This window comes from Pimephales promelas, chromosome 9 (genome assembly GCF_988280905.1).
Source record: "Pimephales promelas chromosome 9, fPimPro1.hap1.1, whole genome shotgun sequence".
NCBI lineage: Eukaryota > Metazoa > Chordata > Actinopteri > Cypriniformes > Leuciscidae > Pimephales > Pimephales promelas.
The window spans coordinates 4,952,107-4,973,822 of record NC_142777.1 but is presented as its reverse complement, the minus strand read 5'-3'; the positions used below and the strand labels follow the sequence as shown (position 1 = coordinate 4,973,822).

Here is a 21,716-nt window from a genome sequence, read left to right as displayed (position 1 = left end):
GGAGGAATTTTCAGCAATGAAAACCTCAAGAAGGTTTATGACAAATTTTACGATGATATCAAATGCTTATTGCTGCTGTGTTTCAGGGAAGGTATGTTTGAATGTGAATGTAAAAATGTGACCTTCAAAGAATGGATCCTACAAAACTATTGTATACCACCAGAGAGAAAATCAGATGCTACACGTAATAATTTGGACTATGCTACTGCTTTTTTGACATTTTGATACACTTAAAAAAATGGATTGTGATTACACTCTCTGGTACATTTCTCTTATAGTCTGCATGTGTGTGTGTGATTTTTAATTCAATTTAATGTAGTTTATTGGCATGATTGTGTTAACAGAATATTACTCAAATATTTAACAAAACTAATATGCAATTTATAAAATATAACAATGTGCATGTGTGTCCAAGTGTCTTATCCACTGCACCATCACCACCCTGAGAATCAGTTTACTTAAGGCTGTTTACTTAAGTTTACTTAAAGCTACACTGTGTGATTTTTACCCCCATCTAGCAGTGTATATGCTATTATATGACCATCCAGTGAATATTAGTTTCTGTTCCTCTCAATTCCGATTTCGTTTTAACTCCTACGGTGGCCAATGTAGTCCAAGATTAACATGGCTTCCAGTTCGACCTCGTCCATGAGTGTTAACCGAAACGTAAACGCGAAAGACGAAGCTTGAATTAACGGGTATGTCCCTCTTTGGCTAATGTACTTTCAAGATGGAGGGTCAACATGGCGACCGACATTAGAACCCCTTACCCGTATGTATTTTCAATGGTATATTATACACTCACGAGAATACTTTATTACTTGAACAAAGTAAATATACATTAATGAGCACACATATTTTTGAAAGAACTATGTGTTTTTAGCTAAGAATAAACTAAAAGAGTTACACAGTGTAGCTTTAAGGCTGAGCATCTGTACCAAGAATAAAACCTGTTATGCAGGGCCAGTTGTGGGTTATTAATTGGCTGACACTTGGACCAACTATGGCCGTTCTGTGGCCCTTGTCTTTGATCTAAATCTATGCCACTACAGGGCGATTTACGTGCAAGATATGTGGGGCTTGCATGAGTTCATAATCCTCATATTTTCATTGCAAAAAAGTCACATCTTAGCAGAAAGTAGAAAAATGTTTGCTTCACACAAGAGCAGCCATGGAAACGTTATGAAGTGACATAATTACGCAACATAAACATCATCAAAGAGCTGTAAAACGGGAGGGTTTTATACACAAATATATTAATTTTTACAGCAGTTGTAGCATATTCCTTTTGCAAAGCTACAGAACTTGTTTGACTGTGTTTATGAAGGTCTGAAATAAAACTTAAAGATGAGAACTTAAATATTCCAGCACTTTCTGTGATGTAGTATGCTTGCTTATCACAGGAAGTAATAAGAAATTACTTTTTACATTAAGGCAGTAGCCTAGTGAGAACAGAGTGTTGGGGGGATCACTTTTTGCAAGTTCCCGCAATTTCATTGCATAAAATTGTATAAATATCCTGCATATTCCATTGCATTTTTAAGAAAGCGTGCCGCATATTTAAGGTTTTTTGGCCGCAACAGAGCAAAATACTAAACTACTTGTTCGTCATTTTGGTTGCCAAAGAGCCCTTACCTGCGTTGTGTGCAGTTCACACAGTCACTCAACTAGGGCTGCAACTAACGATTATTTTGATAATCGATTAATCGGACGATTATTTTTTCGATTAATCGATTAATCGGATAAAAAAATTATTTCATTTTTTGTTTATTATAACTAAATAAAACCCTAAAAACCACACTCTTTTGTGTGTTAAACAATCTACTTAATACAGATAACTTCATTATATAGAAAAACAACAAATAAAAAAAATATATGACCATAACCTATGACAAAAATGCTATTGTAAACTAGATTAGTGGATAACTCAGAAAAACTTAGCCTAGATAGAAAAATCACAAGTGCACAATAATTTTATAAAATCTGAACATTTAGTGAAAAAAAACATTCCTTAGTGGGGAAAAAATAAGAGACAATAAGTGTAGCACTATCTCTGGTAAAACTCTTTGTATTGTTGTACATTCATGAAAAACATCGTAAAAATCAGATGCACAGCTGTTTGAGGAAGCAATATTGACTGTGTATTATACAGTATCTTTGCAATAGTTTATTAAGCCTTTTCTTTTAACAGTTTTAAATTTCAGTTAGGCTACTGTGCACGTGAAGAACAATTACACTGCGCCGACTCTACTCTAGTGTTGTGATCTAACAGACACTCAGTAGAAAGTGATTAAGTTACAGCAATAAAAGTCTAGCAAGATAGTCATTATATTACGAAAGCATAGACCTTTATCTACGGATCAATTATAATAATAACATTGAATCATCTTGGAAAGAGTTTCATGATGTTAACTATTGTAACGCGACGCGCTGTTTGAACACCGAATAGAGAATGACTGACAGCCGCAGTGGAGGGAAAAGCTTACGTTAACTTGAATTTAATTACTTAAATATACATTTCTTTCTCACATTATACTACAGTATGGCTTCATAAAGTATACACGATTAACGCAGGTCACCTATTTTGGTTTCAAAACGGCGAATTTGCCAAAAGGTGAATGATTTTCGTGTATGCTGCATATTGATAGCGGTTTCCTGATGCCCGCAAATTAGTTCAAACTCACGGAATCAAGAGCGCGCATGCGAGACAGAAGATAATGTGCTCCAAACCGTCCGTGTTGCGCACAGACCGGCGAGGGAGAGAGACTGCGTGTGTGCCTCATGAAGCGTATGTAAGAAGCGCATGTAAGAAGCGCATGTAGCATGTAAACAATCCCCGTGACGTAATCAGACCAACTAATCGATAATGACATTCGTTGACAACGATTTTCATAATCGATTATAATCGATTTTATCGATTAGTTGTTGCAGCCCTACACTCAACATCTTTCTGCCCCAAAATGTACGATTGCCACAATGTCCATGGTGCTGAACCACAAAGCGCTTCATTTGATGTAAAAGGCAAACCCATCATTATGTTGAATGTCATTCCACTATGTAATAACAAATGAATCCATTTGCGCATTCTCTACCTATAAATATTCACATTTGCAGCTACAGTAAGGACTCGTAACCAAAATCTGCTTGCCCACGTCGCTACAGACCTGCGACACAAGGAAATGCACCTCATCAGAAAAAAGTACCAACCTCTCGACACCAATTAACGTAGCAACACTATCTAGCTGCCTTTCCCTCATCTTTCTCAGATCATCTAATTTCTCGGCTTTCTCAAGGGTTTTCGGGTCGGTGTTCTATCTCAACTGTCTACTTCCTATTTAGCAAAAAATCTGCAGTCTGTCCCTTTGGAACCTGAAATGGTTGTCTGTCTTGTATCAAAAATGACTTGAATAGAGGTTACCTCATTTGACTTTTCCAAAAAAGTTGGGGCAGTGGCATGTTTACCACTGTGTCGGATTACATTTCCTTTTAATTATAGGAAACAAATCGCAGATTCTTGCATTTTACAAAATGTCCCAACTTTTCTTGAAATGGGGTTGTGTATTCCCAAAGTACCTTCTGCGAGGCCTACAAATATATATATTTTTTTGTGCATCCTTCTACTCACACTCACCTGGTTACTATACTAACCATAGATACAGGGAGAGTACTCTAGGTTCAGGCCACATTCCAAGCTGAGCGAATCCGCGGTTTTAGGGTTTGGCTTTCACAGACAAAGCTTCTCAGTCAGTGCTTCTAGCTTCCCTTACAAAAAAGAAGTTTATTCAACTGAGCCATTAGTATACTTCTTTTTCGTACGGGTTCTCAATAGTCACCGGCAAAGGGTGATATTTACAAGGCACTGGCAATCGTAGACATGTTACAGTGTGATTTCCTGATGTTCAAACATTTAAGAAAGACTATTTAAAGATGAGGAGACCAGACTAAATGGCATAAAAGCACTGTCTTTGATCTCTTAAGACCAAAAAACATTAAAACATTGTCTTTAAGACCCGGAGTAGCGGCTGTGTCTGACCATGCCACCATCTGGTTATGGTTGGCCTACTATTTCTATGATACTATTTAAGTTCCTATAGTGTCAACATAATGCAGTGTCAAAGTTCCTCTTTGAAGGGGAACGTCTCGGGTTATGAATGTAAACAAACAAACACTTCTTGTTCTTTCATTTCTCTAATCTTCGGCATTTTATTTCTGCTCTAGCTTCTGTACTAAAGTTTACTCTTGAGACTTGGCATTGTTGGTAAATTAAATTTAAATAAAAATAAAGATATCATAACAATTGCAACAGCCATTGAGAAGGGATTATTACTTTAAAATGCCTACTCTACAGGGGTTGGGCAAAAAAACTGAAACACCTGGTTTTACTGCACAATAATTTGTTAGAATGGTGAGGGCCTCATTTTGCATCCAAATACAGCACCAATTGACAGATAGAAGTCCTTCACAGTGACCAGAGGGATTATGAGCCGTTACTCTTCCAGAACAGTGTCCAGGTCACTATATGATGCTGGTGGACTCGCTCCTCCAAAACACCCTCAATAATATTCAGATCTGGTGACTGTCAGACCATGGGAGATGTTCAACGTCACTTTCATCTTCATCAAACCCTTCTGTCACAAGTCTTGCTGTGTGTGTTGGTGCATGATCATGCGGTTTGAGCATCAGGTGCTCATGATCCTCCAGAAGGGTTTGGTAGTCCTCGGCAGTGTCGTGTCCATCAAATACAATCAGGATTGTCATGATATTGGAGCTCAAACCATCACTGATCCACCCGTGCTTCACTCTGAAGATTGGCCGCCAGGCATATAGATGTGAAACCTCCAACATTGGCCAGTGTTTCAGTTTCATTGTCCAACCCCTGTATCTATCTTTTCCTAAACAGGGTGGATAAAAATTCTATAAATATATCAAGATTTTATGTTCATACCAACTGGACTTTTTCTTGTGCCAAACAAGGCAGATTAACGGTGCAGACAAAATTGCGTGGTGATGTATAGGGTTGAAATTCCAGCCCAAATAATATATAGACCTATGATTATTTGGGCTTATATGATTCTATATAAATATAAATATTATATGATTTTAAACACAGCACACATGCCTTTTAATATAAAGATGAAAATGTTGGAGTGCAAGCCTATTAGTTCATGAGATCCTACTTTGTGGCCCCTGAGCTTTTAAAAGTTGGAAAGCGCTGGACTGCACTCTGAACAATATACGTGTAGAATCTGTCTTTCAGTAAATAGGAACAAAAAGAGTGAGACCTTGAGACAGATGCTCTGATTGGCAAGGAAACAATGAGCCAGGGCTCGTTCTCCTCTGAGGGGGAGTTGCCTAGCAGCAGTAATGTGGCTCTCTGCTGTATGCGTGTGTGCTTGTGTCCGGTAAGAATGGATACGGGTCTGTAGGATTATTTAATGAGTATTGGCAGTAGCCAGAGATGTATTATCCCTCTGAATCACAATTTGGGATACATACAGCAATGAAAATATAAAATGCATCTGAGAATAGCAGAACGAGCTCAGATTAAAGTCTCTACGCTCAAAAACCTATAAGTGTTTTTTAATGAGCACTTTAGTTTTCCTACTGCATTCCAATTCTACAAATGTGCATTGATTCAGAGACATGGTAGGCAGGAACATTGGTGATTCATTATTTCAGTCTTTCAATCTACCAGGTTTAAACCCAGATTCAGTAATTAACAGCCATTAACTAATGGGCTTCTTGTCACCATTTTGCACAAAATCTCTATTGTTCTTTTAAGTCCTTCTAGGGAGCCCCTGCTTTCATCTTTGAAAGGCATGATTATGATGTGAGGTGAGTTCAACTGACTTTGGTCATATTAGAATAGAGTAGAAACTAACGCAATTTCCTAATTTGTTCTCTTCCAAAACACAGGAAGCTTTTATTACTCTTGTGACAAAATGAAGCACAAAGGATGTGCATAATGTGTGTAATTCAGAGCTGTTTAGTTGTGCAAGTCTGAGTATGAGAAAATGTATGAGGCTGCATGTTGCCTCATAAACTCAATAAATGAGTAGAATTAAATATTGCTGAGAGATTGTTCTCATGTGGGGCGGAATAAATTGCAAAGCTTTTTTAGCTGGCATTTTTTAAAGGGACACTTTGTATCTTTAGAAACCCAGTCATATTTCTGAATGGTCATGGTTTATTCCTTTATTTTCCCCGGAGATGGGAAAAATAAGGATTTTAGTGTTTTACTTCCTGCTTATTGTGACGTAAAAATCGTAATTTTGCGTCATAATAAACAGTCATATTTCATTAAATGTGTAGAGACTACAAACATTACCCAGATAGCAAACTGACATTGAATCAACGTGGAAATATGACATCGAAACAACGTTGATCTGACATTGTTTTGCTCATCGAATTAACGTTGAACCAACGTCAGACGCGTCATTCTTTCAAAACTAACGGAAAATCAACTTGAAATCAACGCGTTGTTTCAACGTTATGAAAGCAAACCAATTTTCGATTTCATTTAGCTTTGAAGAATACCGCGTCTGACGTTGGTTCAACGTTAATTCGATGAGCAAATCAACGTTGTTTCAATGTCATGAGAGACGTCGTTTCCACGTTGATTCAATGTCAGTTTGCTGTCTGGGTAGCAAATAAATAAATTGTAAATAAATACAAACGAGGAGTAATTCACTAATGAGTTTGCCAATGTAACATTAACGGGGTTTGTTGTTGTGTGGGAAGAAGGAGGCGAGAACCTGTAACGCAAAGTTGATGTTGCCCAGAGAGAGAGAAAAAAATAATAACGGTTGCGTCAAGTTACGTGTTGGAGGAAATCAGGCGCTGGCACACTTTCCCGTGTTTAATAAAAGTAACAGTTCTCAAACGCCACACTCGTCCACATAACATTCAATCATTTCACATTTATATATAACATCGGAGAGAGGACATTAGTAAGGCTGCTGTATCAGAGCGGGAAGGAAAGTGTGCCTCACTCTCAGGCTCTTTCTGAGATTTTTTTGTGTCGTTTCCTGGACACAAACCCTTGAGATCTATCAAAGAAAAGTTTTTCACAGGATTGCAGGACAGTGGACATGCATATCTAGCCTGGTTCAACCAGACTCTAGTTCATTCCTTTCCACATACAGTCTGGAACCGCTCCATTGAGAAACGTTTCCTTCCTTGTAGGCGGGTTCACTATTAAAGTTCAAATCTATTGGATCTGCCCAAAGTCACTCACGATCTGCCATAGCCAATCGCTAACGGGGTGTCGTGAGTGACGTATGTCACGCGCCGAAATGGCTGGAAACAACAAGTCCGAATGATCAGAGGATTATGTTTACAATAGGATTTCAGTCAACGAGCGCCGCAGGTTTTGTTAATCTAGGAACAATTATTGATTCGAAATGTATATTTGACACGAAGGACAGTGATATATTCATTTAACGGTGGAAGCTGTGTCTAATCATTACAAATACGCCGCTGTCGTCGTTTTCTGATCTGCCGCAAATGCTGTAGCAGCTACAGTGAATGGTCAGTCTTGTCTCTATCTGCAGAATGTGTAATAAACAACAATTTTTCATATTACGTCTTACTGTTTCTTAATTACCTTAATTATGGTCTTCAAAGTATGTGTTTGTACATTTTTATGTGGCATTTAGTTTTTTTTTAGTAAAACAAATCAACCATTGCCATCTAAAACTGAAAATCAAATATCTTCAAAGTATGGGTTTTCACATTTTTATTTATGACAATTATTTAAAAAAAATCACAACCAATTTGTATGATTTACGACATGTAAAACTGACACACCAACCTCCTGCACGAGTGCACAAGGGCTCAAAATGTTCTATTCATCACAAGAATCAGTAAATTTACAGTTGGGAATATGAGCGACTGACATGACTCCTGAGCGGATCTTCAACAATAGTTTAGCAGCCAGGACTCGGGGCTTCCGAACACCGCGAACACCAGGCTAAACTGTCCGTCCAAAATGTCACGGTCATCGTGCACGAGCTGCCCAGCACAAACTTCCAAACTTTCTGCCTCCTTCACTTGGTCCTCAGTTGTGCAACAAGAGGTGAGATGATAACAATCCGGCTTTAAATTCTGTATATTCGGCAGTTTCTTTTCCAACAACGGACCGAATAGCTTTTCTCACGTCTTTCTCCGCTGCCATTACTGAACTCAAACTGACGCGCTTACATCAACGTCATCTTTCTCAGCCACTCCCTCTATTCGCTGATTGGTCCTACAAAAAATTGATTTCTGGAAACCTAAGGATATGGCAGCCCGTTCTCATCCTTTAACGTCATATAGAATGCTATATGAAAAAAACGGCGCTATACTACGCACATGGCACCCTTTATCGTTAATATAACACGCGAACCCAAGACGTTATAAATCCTTTAGCGTGAATATGACACGCACACCCTACCCCATACCTAAACTTAGCCCTCACAGCACGTGTTATATTAACGATAACGGGTGCCATGTGCGCAGTATAGCGCCGTTTTGTCATATAGCGTTCTATATGACGTTAAAGGATGAGAATGCGTTGGATATGGAGCGATCCCAGACGTAGTACTGAAGTAAAATGAAATTGAGCGGAAGTGCGTAGGAGGGCGCAGCCAGGCTAATGCATATCCCCATCATCGCACCTTCCGAAAATGAAAACGTTATGGAATGGAAGAATCCCAGATGGAAGGATGGTCCGAGATATATGCTGTAACCACCACCACAGCTGTTTTTAAATACACACAAATTTTTCACAATCTATTTGGTCATCTTTATTTCCTACAAATACAAAAGCGTTCTTTTTGGATTTTAATATTCTTCCACTATTTTGTATCTCCTCTTCATCTATCAGTGATGGTGCAGGTCTAGCCTATGCCTTCTTGTTGTTGGCCCAGTAGAAGTCAAATGTTAATTTCATTAGCCTAATTCAAAATGTTTGGTATAGAGAACATTTAATTATGTGAAAAGAGCATTGCACTCTGTGAAAACAGCAGCTGCACATTGAAACAGACAATGAATTGTCTAATATGTCAAATGTTTGTGAAGTCATGTCGCCTACAGCCATGAACCTTTTATGCATAAAGATTCAACTGATTGAATTATGAATGTATTGTTCATTTTGTGTTGCTGCCACATTCTTTCTTTCTTTTTTTGTGGGATGTAATGAAAATGAGTATTAGTTCAATAACTTATGTTTATGTCAGTTTTCACCTGATAATATAACAATGATTAAGAATTACACTTGTGTATTAACTCGAAAGTATGTGGACGTCTTTTTGTCGGGTGCTGCTGCCATGGTGAATCATAAATTTGTTTCTTAGTCGTGGTGCACGTGCTTAACTCAGAGTCAACCAACTCAGAGTTGATTGAATTAACTCAAACCGAAAATGTCTTGGTTACGTATGGTAACCCTTGTTCCCTGAAGGAGGAAACGGAGAAGCCACGTTGAGACTGACTAATAGGAATCTCTCTAGAGACACCACTATACTGAAAATAGAAAATAAAAAAGCCAATACACATTGGCATGCAATCATTTCCATCAGCTGTGCAGCCTCGCAGCGAGGGTATATAACGAGAAGCAAGTCCAATTGCACTTCAGTTTTTTTGCTGAGGAGCCAACCCTGATAAGCTAGCCACCCCGGCGGGCAGAAGCAGATGTGGCAAAAGGTCATGGCATCTCCGTTCCATCCTTCAGGGAACGGGGGTTACCATATGTAACCGAGACATTCCTCTTCAATCGGTCAATTGACGCCACGTTGAGACCAATGAATAGTTCCCTACCAAAGGGCCACAGCTCTTGCTACACCTCATCCAGCGCCCTGTGCAAGCCTCTACCCCTTCTTGCTTGGAAGGACGACAAGAGGAGGCTTACAGAGAGTGAATCTGCCACTGTTGTTCCGTGATAACCGTGATAAAATCTGCTGCTTGTTTTTTTCTCTTCTTGGAATTTATCAATGACTGAATTTACAGCATCACCAAAAAGACCCATATGAGAGAGAGGAACATCTAACAGAAAAGATTTTTCTCTTTCTTTCATATTTGTTTGACTCAACCAAAGATGTCTCTCTGCGGTCACCAGGGCGGCCATAGATCGACTCACTAGTTTGGCCGACTCTCTGGTGGCGTGCAGAGATAGATCAGCAGCCTGACGCAGTTCTCAAACAACGTCAGTGCTGACTTCCTCACTCTCACTCATGTCCCTTAGCAGGTCAGCCTGGTATGCCTGCAAGATGGACATAGTATGCAGACATGACGCAGCCTGACCTGCCGCATGCGTTTCCCTCCTCGTATGCCCATCACGAGTCAAAGAAAATGGCGTGTGTGGAAAAAAAATTCTGAACTTTAGGAAACTAAACATACCAAGTTATCTCTACTAAACCTGATTAGTGCAATACATTTTTCAGCTAAATAGTACAAACAACTAATGTTGTTTAGTAATGATAGCAGGTTTTTACAAAACATAAAAGAATAAGTAATGATCACTCGTGAGGTTAAGTAGAAACAAAATCTGGGTTTACAGTGTAGGCCTAGAGACCAAATTAGTCGAGAAAAAGGTGATTCTCCTGTGCGAGTCTCCCTCTGGTGCCCCCACTTCCCCACCTGGCCTGCCAGTGGTCTGTTCCTCAATCAGTGTCAAATTTGACAGACACCTGATCGACATCATCAGACATGGCCTCGAAAAGGCATCAAGAGTCGGGGGCGGAAAAAAGAGAAAAGAAGAAACAGCGGGATGATACTCGCGCGTCGCTTGCAGGTAAGGTCCTTGAGAAATTGAAGGAGCTTGGCATTCCTTTTGAAAATTGTCGAGGACAGGCCTATGACAATGGAGCCAACATGAGAGGGAAGAAGCAAGGTGTTCAGACAAGACTGCTACAGTTGAACCCAAGAGCATTGTTTGTCCCTTGTGGAGCTCACACTATGAACCTTGTCATAGCTGATGCTGCCAAGTCCTCACAAGATGCCACTGGCTACTTTGGGTATTTGCAGAAGCTGTTCAATTTCTTCTCCGGTGCCACCCAGCGATGGTCCATTTTAACAAAACATGTTAAACTCACTCTGAAATCTTGGAGTGACGTTAGATGGGAGAGTAGGCTTCAGAGTGTAACAGATGTCCGAAATCAAACAAAGGAAGTGAGAGATGCTCTCCTGGAGGCAATAGAGGCTGTTAATGATCCAGTGGCAAAAGTGGAGGCTCAAGCTCTTGCTGAGGAAGTAGCCTCATTTCGTTTTGTGATTTGCTCTGTTGTGTGGTGTGAACTACTTACCATTACAAACCAGGTGAACAAGCTACTGCAATCCAGTTCCATGCAGCTTGATGTTGCTGTCAGGCTCATTGACAGTACCAAAATCAACCTCTCCAAATACAGACAATCTGGGTTAGATGAGGCTGTTTCAACTGCCAAGGAACTCTGTGAGGCCCTGAATATAGAAACAGAGCTTAAGGAGAAAAGGCTCAGGAGCACAAAAAGGCACTTTGCATACGAAGCTGCTGATGAGCCCCTCAATTATGCCTTTAAAAAGCTTGAATTCACATTTTTCAATTGTGTCGTGGACTCTGCTTTAATGTCACTACAGGAGAGATTTGAGACCATGAATCAAGTCAAAGAAAAACATGGAGTTCTGCTTGACTTCAGTAAAGTGAACGGAATGTCCAAGGAGGACTTGAAGAGACACTGCAATGAATTCTAAAAGACAATGACGGATAAGGAACTGGCTGACGTTGATGGACCTGAGATGATGCAGGAAATCATCAACCTTCCTCAGCTTTCACCACAGACATCTGCCTTGGAAATGCTGACATTTCTGCATAACAATGGGCTTCAAGAGGTATATCCCAATCTGTGGATTGCTCTTCGTATTGCACTGACTCTCCCCGTCACAGTTGCCTCTGCTGAGCGAAGCTTTTCAAAGCTCAAACTCATCAAAGCGTACATGCGTTCATCAGTGGGGCAGGAACGTTTAAGTGGTCTGGCTGTCATCAGCATCAATGGGGACGTGGCTCAGAAACTGTCATACGATGACCTGATAGCTGATTTTGCAGCAAGGAAATGTAGGCGTGTGCCTCTGTAGGGCCTCTGACAACTGATGGTAGTGAAAATGTTTAATATAGTTCTATAGAACAGCAGAATGGTCTCTTTATAGAGATATAGTCCCTCTGTTGAGTAAATTCTACTGTGCAGTTATGTATGGTTATTTGCACTTTAAAATTCATACTTATACTGTTATTTATTTCCTCTTTAAACTTTTTTTGCACTTTTAACTTTCTGTGTTTACATTGTTCAGTTCAAAATCTTTGTTTTTAGTAATTGTGGTAGTTTTTGGTATTTATAATTTTGAACCTTTATATTATTTATTTCTTTTCATATTTGATGCCATTGTTCATGTAAAATTATTTATTTGCAGCAGTTATTTTGTAAGTAAAGAGAACCAAAACTAAGAAATTCTGAATGGTTGTTATTCCTTGGGGTGGGGTGGGGGTGCTTAGGGCACCCAAATGGCTAGTGCCGACCCTGAACACATGGCAGCTGAAATAGGTGCAAAGAATAGAAACAAATATACACATTGGGTGCAAAGAATGTCTACTTGCTTTTTGTTTTCTTCTTTTTGGCCAGGGTAGAGGGTGGGGCTTGTGTGGCTCCTGTACCTGTGGCTTAGGGTGCAAGGGTAACATATTAAAAATTATATATTCAGTATCTTGGGGAAGAGTCTCAATTAATAGAAGGGGGTTGGTTTCACATTGGTTAATTTATTTTATATTAATACAATGATTATAAAACCATGGGACCAATTTACAGATGGGGTGCAAGGCAAGATTACTTACTTCGTCTTTTCTTTAGTTTAGGTTGGATAGATGATGGGACTCGTCTGCCTTGGCCCGAGGTGGATAGTGGGGTTTAAGGTGCAAGGGAAAAAGGTTGTATATATTTAGTATCTTGGAGGAATGGCTTAGTTAATTGAAAGAGGTGTAATTCACTGTTTGTAACTTGTTTCATATTGTGCACTGATTGCAAAAATAAATAAATAAATAAATAAAAACATAGGGCAAATTTACAGATGTGGTGCAATGCAATATTACTAACTTTGTCTTTTCCTGGGTGGTAGTGGCTCCACATGCTGCTGAGCCTGAGAGTCGATTGTAAATAATTGAAGTGTTATAATTTGCTGGTCTTGTGGGTTTAGCTGTTCTAGGTGGAGGGGCTGGTCTCTCTGGGGCAGGGGCTGGTGTTGCTGAGGTTGTTCTAGGGACAGGGGCTGGTCTTCCTGGAGAAGGTCCAGGGGCAGGGGCTGGTGTTGCTGAGGCTGTTCTAGGGGCTGGTCTCTCTGGGGCAGGGGATGGTCTAGCACCTGGTGTTGCTGAGGCTGTTCTAGGGGCTGGTCTCTCTGGGGCAGGGGCTGGTCTTCCTGGAGAATGTCTAGGGGCAGGGGCTGGTGTTGCTGAGGCTGTTCTAGGGGCTGGTCTCTCTGGGGCAGGGGCTGGTCTTCCTGGAGAAGGTCTAGGGGCAGGGGCTGGTGTTGCTGAGGCTGTTCTAGGGGCTGGTCTCTCTGGGGCAGGGGCTGGTCTTCCTGGAGAATGTCTAGGGGCAGGGGCTGGTGTTGCTGAGGCTGTTCTAGGGGCTGGTCACTCTGGGGCAGGGGCTGGTCTTTCTGGAGAAGGTCTAGGGGCAGGGGCTGGCGTTGCTGAGGCTGTTCTAGGGGCTGGACTCTCTGGGGCAGGGACTGGTCTTCCTGGAGAAGGTCTAGGGGCAGGGGCTGGTGTTGCTGAGGCTGTTCTAGGGGCTGGTCTCTCTGGGGCAGGGGATGGTCTAGCGCCTGGTGTTGCTGAGGCTGTTCTAGGGGCTGGTCTCTCTTGGGCAGGAGCTAGTCTTCCTGAAGAAGGTCTAGGGACATGGGCTGGTGTTGCTGAGGCTGTTCTAGGGGCTGGTCTCTCTGGGGCAGGGGCTGGTCTTCCTGGAGAAGGTCTAGGGTCAGGGGCTGGTGTTGCTGAGGCTGTTCTAGGGGCTGGTCTCTCTGGGGCAGGGGATGGTCTAGCGCCTGGTGTTGCTGAGGCTGTTCTAAGGGCTGGTCTCTCTGGGGCAGGGGCTGGTCTTCCTGGAGAAGGTCTAGGGGCAGGGGCTGGTGTTGCTGAGGCTGTTCTAGGGGCTGGTCTCTCTGGGGCAGGGGCTGGTCTTCCTGGAGAAGGTCTAGGGGCAGGGGCTGGTGTTGCTGAGGCTATTCTAGGGGCTGGTCTCTCTGGGGCAGAGGCTGCTCTTCCTGGAGAAGGTCTAGGGTCAGGGGCTGGTGTTGCTGAGGCTGAGGCTGGTCTCTCTGGGGCAGGGGATGGTCTAGCGCCTGGTGTTGCTGACGCTGTTCTAAGGGCTGGTCTCTCTGGGGTAGTGGCTGGCGTTGCTGAGGCTGTTCTAGGGGCTGGACTCTCTGGGGCAGGGACTGGTCTTCCTGGAGAAGGTCTAGGGGCAGGGGCTGGTGTTGCTGAGGCTGTTCTAGGGGCTGGTCTCTCTGGGGCAGGGGATGGTCTAGCGCCTGGTGTTGCTGAGGCTGTTCTAGGGGCTGGTCTCTCTTGGGCAGGAGCTAGTCTTCCTGAAGAAGGTCTAGGGACATGGGCTGGTGTTGCTGAGGCTGTTCTAGGGGCTGGTCTCTCTGGGGCAGGGGCTGGTCTTCCTGGAGAAGGTCTAGGGTCAGGGGCTGGTGTTGCTGAGGCTGTTCTAGGGGCTGGTCTCTCTGGGGCAGGGGATGGTCTAGCGCCTGGTGTTGCTGAGGCTGTTCTAAGGGCTGGTCTCTCTGGGGCAGGGGCTGGTCTTCCTGGAGAAGGTCTAGGGGCAGGGGCTGGTGTTGCTGAGGCTGTTCTAGGGGCTGGTCTCTCTGGGGCAGGGGCTGGTCTTCCTGGAGAAGGTCTAGGGGCAGGGGCTGGTGTTGCTGAGGCTATTCTAGGGGCTGGTCTCTCTGGGGCAGAGGCTGCTCTTCCTGGAGAAGGTCTAGGGTCAGGGGCTGGTGTTGCTGAGGCTGTTCTAGGGGCTGGTCTCTCTGGGGCAGGGGATGGTCTAGCGCCTGGTGTTGCTGACGCTGTTCTAAGGGCTGGTCTCTCTGGGGTAGTGGCTGGTCTTCCTGGAGAAGGTCTAGGGGCAGGGGCTGGTGTTGCTGAGGCTGTTCTAGGGGCTGGTCTCTCTGGGGCAGGGACTGGTCTTCCTGGAGAAGGTCTAGGGGCAGGGGCTGGTGTTGCTGAGGCTGTTCTAGGGGCTGGTCTCTCTGGGGCAGGGGATGGTCTAGCGCCTGGTGTTGCTGAGGCTGTTCTAGGGGCTGGTCTCTCTTGGGCAGGGGCTAGTCTTCCTGAAGAAGGTCTAGGGACAGGGGCTGGTGTTGCTGAGGCTGTTCTAGGGGCTGGTCTCTCTGGGGCAGGGGCTGGTCTTCCTGGAGAAGGTCTAGGGTCAGGGGCTGGTGTTGCTGAGGCTGTTCTAGGGGCTGGTCTCTCTGGGGCAGGGGATGGTCTAGCGCCTGGTGTTGCTGAGGCTGTTCTAAGGGCTGGTCTCTCTGGGGCAGGGGCTGGTCTTCCTGGAGAAGGTCTAGGGGCAGGGGCTGGTGTTGCTGAGGCTGTTCTAGGGGCTGGTCTCTCTGGGGCAGGGGCTGGTCTTCCTGGAGAAAGTCTAGGGGCAGGGGCTGGTGTTGCTGAGGCTATTCTAGGGGCTGGTCTCTCTGGGGCAGAGGCTGGTCTTCCTGGAGAAGGTCTAGGGTCAGGGGCTGGTGTTGCTGAGGCTGTTCTAGGGGCTGGTCTCTCTGGGGCAGGGGATGGTCTAGCGCCTGGTGTTGCTGAGGCTGTTCTAAGGGCTGGTCTCTCTGGGGTAGGTGCTGGTCTTCCTGGAGAAGGTCTAGGGGCAGGGGCTGGTGTTGCTGAGGCTGTTCTAGGGGCTGGTCTCTCTGGGGCAGGGGATGGTCTAGCGCCTGGTGTTGCTGAGGCTGTTCTAGGGGCAGGGACTGGTCTTTCTGGGGCAGGGGCTGCTGAGGCTGGAGTACATCTGTTGTGACATTAGCAAAAAAAAATCGGTACACATTGTCAAAGAAATCAACAACAAACACTAATAAATTATACATAAATCTTATCTTACCATCCAGTTTGATTGAGAAGTCATATGCCCTCCTCATGCTGGTTAATAAACGCGTGTTTTTTTGCGTCGATGGCAGATGCGTGACTATATCTGCCATCAACTTGCCTGTGCCCTTGTGCCACTTGCTGATAAATAATATGGGCAAATAGCCCAAGGCAGAAATTAAACAAAGTAATTAACACATTCCAATATATTATGTTGCTACATTACTACATAAATGGCAGTCCATCTACTATTTAAAGACCTAATCTGGTAAATTGTTAACGCTTTCAATAAGTGTTAAGTATGCGATGAATAAAGATATATTGTAAAATTAATACAAAATATATTAATTCTTGAGTACTTCTTAAATTGTCACTGTCAGGCTCGATATTGTTTAAAAATAATTCATCAGTTGTTGTGACCGTAATGAAGATGGTGTCTACTCCACACTGACTTTGAATCAGAAACAGAGGGCAGTTTACTTGGTGTATAAACTAAGTACTACTTGATTTATAGTTCAATCCCCAGTCCCTAAGTGTTTTAATATAAGGGTAGTCTAGAATATTGCCTACTTATGTACATACACCAATGCATTTTCAAGATTTTTTTTCACAACAGAAGTGCACCTGCATATAATGAAAGTACCTTTACATATTGTGTATGGACAGCGTTTTGGCAAACTGTTTATCAGAGCAACTCACATGTGATGTACATTTATCACTTGAGTGTCATGTGTGCTGCAAAAGTAATAGGGATGTTTTAAAGCGATTTTCTGTCTAAAATTTCATACTGACAAGATATGCCAACTTCTAACATCGAAGCACGCATGTGAAGCCTGGTACACAGCACACAGCGTGACTGCAATGTCTTCTGTCCATAAACAAACATGGTACCAAATACTGTATGTACTTTGGGCTTAATATTGATTACCACTCAATTAATGAAGCATGAGCATTTTTACTTACAGCTGTTTGGGCAGAGGCAACCATCCGACATGCATTTTTGTTTTTGATGACCCTCTGGCCCCAGTCATCATTAATTTTTGTAGTTTTTAATAACTGCTTGCTTGGCAGTGTAACAAAACAAGCACTGCAGGTTTTGCGGTTGGCCTGCTGACGGACCTGGCAGCTTGGGCAAGGCCGGAATTTTGGCTTTGTCATTCTGAAATGTACACACATACAAAAAATATAAATATTAAAAAATCATACAGGGATCCGAACTAGTATATATCACTATATATCAACATATCCCTTTTCTAAAATTATCAAAGGTAATACTAGATCTGGATGTTTGCAAGCTGGAAAATTATTTAAGTGCAGAAAAAGTGTGAAACATAAAGTTCACACTAAAGTGAAACATAAACTGGACCTCTACGTCCCTGGGCTAGAGGTCCAGTTGCACCGTTAACCAACTCAATCTCTTCCACCTCTATTTATATTGATTGCATTTACTGAATGAGCACTGTGCCACTGCTTGTCCGACTGTTACTGTACATTTTATTTTCGACACTGTATTTTATTTTTATTATTATGATTTTTTTTATTCTAAACTGTTTTAATTATTCTGACTTCTTTAATTTCTTCCATGTAAAGCACTTTGAATTGCCACTGTGTATGAAATGTGCTATATAAATAAACTTGCCTTGCCTTGCCTATGTTCAAAAGAGCTGTTTGCTTTCCTGGAGTCATAAACCATCTTTGAATACTGGCATTCCTCACAAAACTTAAGTTTGATTTACTTAGACTTTATGCCAACAGCAATATTTTCTTATATGTTGTTGGCCTATATTGTGCAGACTCCTGCATCTAAGAAAGTACTGGCTAATATAAGGTAAGTATATGGGCTAAGGTTAGGTCCAGGGTTAGTGCCTAGTTATAACCCAGTTATTGTGATTACTATAATAAGTACATAGTATACATGGGTAACAGCAGGACTGTAAAATGAAGTGCTACCCAAATTTCATTTGGTGTAATAACCAGATATTATGTGCAGTCTCTATCCATCAAATTGGTATATTGTGTGCTTAAAACAACACCAACAAATGATATTCTCTGATCCCGACCTTTAAACTTTCAGTTAATTACATTCAGTGGAGAAGAACCAGCAACCCAAGTCCTCCGTCCCTCTAAAAAGCAACCAGCACTCAGATGTCAAGAGAGAGAGAGAGAGAGAGAGAGAGAGAGAGAGAGAGAGAGAGAGAATAAACAATACAAATAAAACAATAAACAAGATGGTGCTGTTTTTGTAAAAGGACAGGGATGAAGGAATCTGCAGAGAAAGAGAAGAACAAATCAAAAAAGAATATATCACCAAACTTACTTGTATAAACCTATATATATAAATATATAATAGTGTATTTCATTAGCATATACAACATGGTTTTTTTATATATTGTTATGAACCAGTATGGGTTATATTTGGGTGTTGTGTGTGTTCTTTCTGTTTGGTTTACAGGAGGGAATTGGAGTGAGTGACGTCATTGACTGAGGAGTTGCACCTGTGTTGGAGCTGATGCCGGCAGTTAAAAGCAGTTCCTTTCAGCTGTGACGGGGCGTGCTCTTCCATCCTCATGCCATTTGCGTTTTGAAGTCTTTATTATTGTTTTCCGTTTTGTCCTTGTTTTATTTAATTATTCTTACTTTAATAAATGTTATTCTTTTGAGCAAGTATCCAACGTGTTGTCTCCTTCGTTGTCACGGCTTGCGAGCCGGCCGTGACAAGTGGGGGCTCGTCCGCTCGTTTGTTAGATCTTTTAAAAATTCCTGTTATTTGTCGACCTGATTTGAAAGCGTTTTGGTTGCGTTCGGTTATTTTGTAATGAACTTGACACGTTCATTAACTGAACGTAAAATTGGAAGAATGTTTGTTTGAACGCTATTGTTGGGAGGTCGGATTCGTCGGGTGAAGGAAATGCGCGTTGGATTTGTTTGACAACGAGTGCTGTATCTGTTTCATGCTGTTTTGTAGGAGCTTGAGGTAAGTGTTTTTTTTTTACAGATCCTGTTGTAGGAGGAATATTTAACAATATTTGTGTTCCCTGGTTAGGTTTAGCTGCTCGTTCCCTTTTGGAACGAGTGGATGTGAGGTAATTTTTTTTTATTTTTGTGTGGCGACCGTGAGTAGAGCAGTTGTCTCGGGTGCATATCCATGGTATGAGTGAGTCGCCAGCGTGCTGGTTGCTTTTCTTTGTACTAGTGGGAGTTGGTGCTTAAAATACCCCTCACCAGTAACCACATGAAGATTTTAGGGTTGAGTTAGTTAAATTTTAAAAAGGGAACTATTTTATTCCTCCTGCTCTGGTTTGTAAAAAGGCACTTTTTTTTTTTTTTTTTTTTTCTAGTTATAATTCTAGGTGGAAAAATGTCTAACGTTAATTTAGTCAAAGAGTTTATTAGTTCTCCTTGTGGAAGTTTGCTTGATTCGTGTACAAAAGATCAGTTATTCGAGATTGCGGATCATTACAAAATTGAACTTGGAGATAAGAGGTTAAAGGATAGTACAATTAGAGAGGTAGTAAAATCAAAACTGATAAAAAAGGCCGTATTGGCTGAGTTGTCCGATACAGCTACCACCTCTCAAGTTAAACCTCATGTCAGCTCTCTAACTTTTGAACAACAGGAACGATTATTGTTGTTGCAGCTTGAACAGGAACGTTTGAAATTGGAAGTAGAGCGTGAGAAAACTAGAAATGAACAGACTAATGTTGAGCTGCAGAGAGGTCGCTTGGGAATGATGAGGCAAAGTGGACTAAATAGTTCAACTGATGATTTGCAGGGTGCTCAAGTGTTTGATACTGCTGGAAATTTAAGGTTGATGCCGAAGTTTAACGAGCGAGACCCAGATATTTTTTTTATATTGTTTGAGCGAATAGCAGAGGCAAAAGGTTGGCCCAGTGAGGAACGTACCATGCTTTTACAATGTGTACTTACAGGCAGGGCTCAAGAAGTTTTTTCTGCCCTGTCACTCTCGGACTGCAGCGATTACGATATCGTTAAAGCGGCGGTTTTAAAAGCTTATGAGTTGGTACCAGAAGCTTATCGACAAAAATTTAGAACGTTGTGTAAGGGTGAAAAGGAGGCTCATGTGGTGTTTGCTAGAGAGCTCACTACTGCATTTAATCGATGGTGTATGGCATCTGAGGTAACCACGTTTGAAGAGTTGTCTAACTTAATTGTGCTTGAACAGTTTAAGAACTCTGTACCTGCTCGTATAGCAACATACATAAATGAGCAGAAAGCTGAAACAACTGCTAAAGCTGCTGAGTTGGCTGATGATTATATTTTAACGCACAAGAGTAGTTTTGAGTTTCGGAAAAGAGATGATAGTTTTGAAGATAGATTAGATCATATGCCCAGGGATTCATCTCTGATCTGTAATTACTGTCGTGGTAAAGGCCATTGGAAAAATGAGTGCCCTGTGCTTAAAAGTAAGAGTAAAGGAGGAAAGGGTCTTTGTGTTAAACCAGCAGGCTTTGTGGCACCATTGTTGAATTCTGTCAGCCTGTCTTCTGAAGGATCTCCTAGAGCAGTTAACCAGTTAAAGGATGGAGATTATGCACCTTTTATTTCTTATGGGCACGTGTCGCTGGTTGGCAAAGAGACAAATGTTCCAGTGACGATACTGAGGGACACGGGAGCATCAGAGTCTTTTATTTTGCAGGATGTGCTGCCATTTTCCTCTGTGAGTGATACCGAGACTAGTGTCCTTATTAGAGGAATTGGGTTAAATATCCTATCTGTCCCATTACATAAAATTAGGTTGTCATCTGAACTTGTGAATGGAGAAGTGGTGGTTGGAGTGCGTCCATCGTTACCAGTGGAGGGGGTGGATATCATCCTGGGAAATAATTTGGCAGGGGGGAGGGTTTGGCCTGTTACCTTTTCACCTCCTGTGGTTTCATCTTTTCCTCTCCCAGGTCCTGATGAGAGCAACAAGAGTTTTCCACAGGTATTTACTGCTTGTGCTGTAACTCGATCCATGACCTCTGCACAGCCAAGGTTAACATCTGATTTTTTGGATGGACCAGCATTTTCCTTGCCTGATGATTTCTCTGTTTCCTCTTCTGATTTGATACAGGAGCAGAAACTTGATCCTTCTCTCCATACATTGTTTGAGAGTTTGATGTCTCCTGATGAAATTAGGCATGTTGCTCAAGGTTATTTTTTGCAGGATGGAATGTTGGTGAGGAAGTGGATTCCTCATGGAAGTGACTTTGCTGGCGATCCTATCTTGCAGGTGGTAGTTCCAGAGAAATATCGATCATTGGTGTTGGAGAGTTCCCATGATAAATTTGCTGGACATTTTGGGGTAAGAAAGACTTATGACAGAATCCTTCGTCATTTTTTTTGGCCTAAATTGAAGAAGGATGTGTCTCAATATATCAAGACGTGTCATACCTGTCAACTAATAGGCAAGCCCAATCAGAAGATCAAACCTGCTCCATTGTTTCCGATACCTGCTGTTAGTCCACCTTTTGAGCACTTGATTATTGACTGTGTAGGCCCACTGCCTAGATCAAAATCAGGTAGCATTTATTTGCTCACTGTGATGTGTGCATCGACTCGGTACCCTGCGGCCTATCCCCTCCGTACGATCACTGCCAAATCGGTTGTGAAGGCCTTGACT

At 42.2% G+C, this 21,716-nt stretch overlaps 1 protein-coding gene across 1 annotated transcript; it reads right to left on the bottom strand.

Annotated features, from left to right (window-relative positions):
• Positions 1-12,576: 12,576 nt before the first annotated feature.
• On the bottom strand, positions 12,577-17,251 carry LOC120494898 (uncharacterized). The gene is made up of 5 exons (XM_089135195.1): positions 17,049-17,251; positions 16,110-16,273; positions 13,098-13,574; positions 12,836-12,910; positions 12,577-12,664 (listed from the first exon to the last, which is right to left on the bottom strand). The coding sequence occupies exons 1-5, from the start codon at positions 17,249-17,251 to the stop codon at positions 12,594-12,596; spliced, it is 990 nt and encodes a 329-aa protein (XP_088991321.1). The 3' UTR covers positions 12,577-12,593.
• Between the last annotated feature and the right edge of the window lie 4,465 nt (positions 17,252-21,716).

What these genes read in the sequence shown, in the direction of transcription:
- LOC120494898 (XM_089135195.1), bottom strand. Translation starts at nt 17,251, where the DNA reads ATGACAAAGCCAAAATTCCGGCCTTGCCCAAGCTGCCAGGTCCGTCAG. An exon ending in CTTCTCAATCAAACTGGATG is followed by an intron (nt 13,575 to 16,109) that starts GTAAGATAAGAT and finishes TTCTCCAGGAAG; the next exon opens with ACCAGCCCCTGCCCCAGAGA. An exon ending in TAAACTAAAGAAAAGACGAA is followed by an intron (nt 12,665 to 12,835) that starts GTAAGTAATCTT and finishes TTGCACCCTAAG; the next exon opens with CCACAGGTACAGGAGCCACA.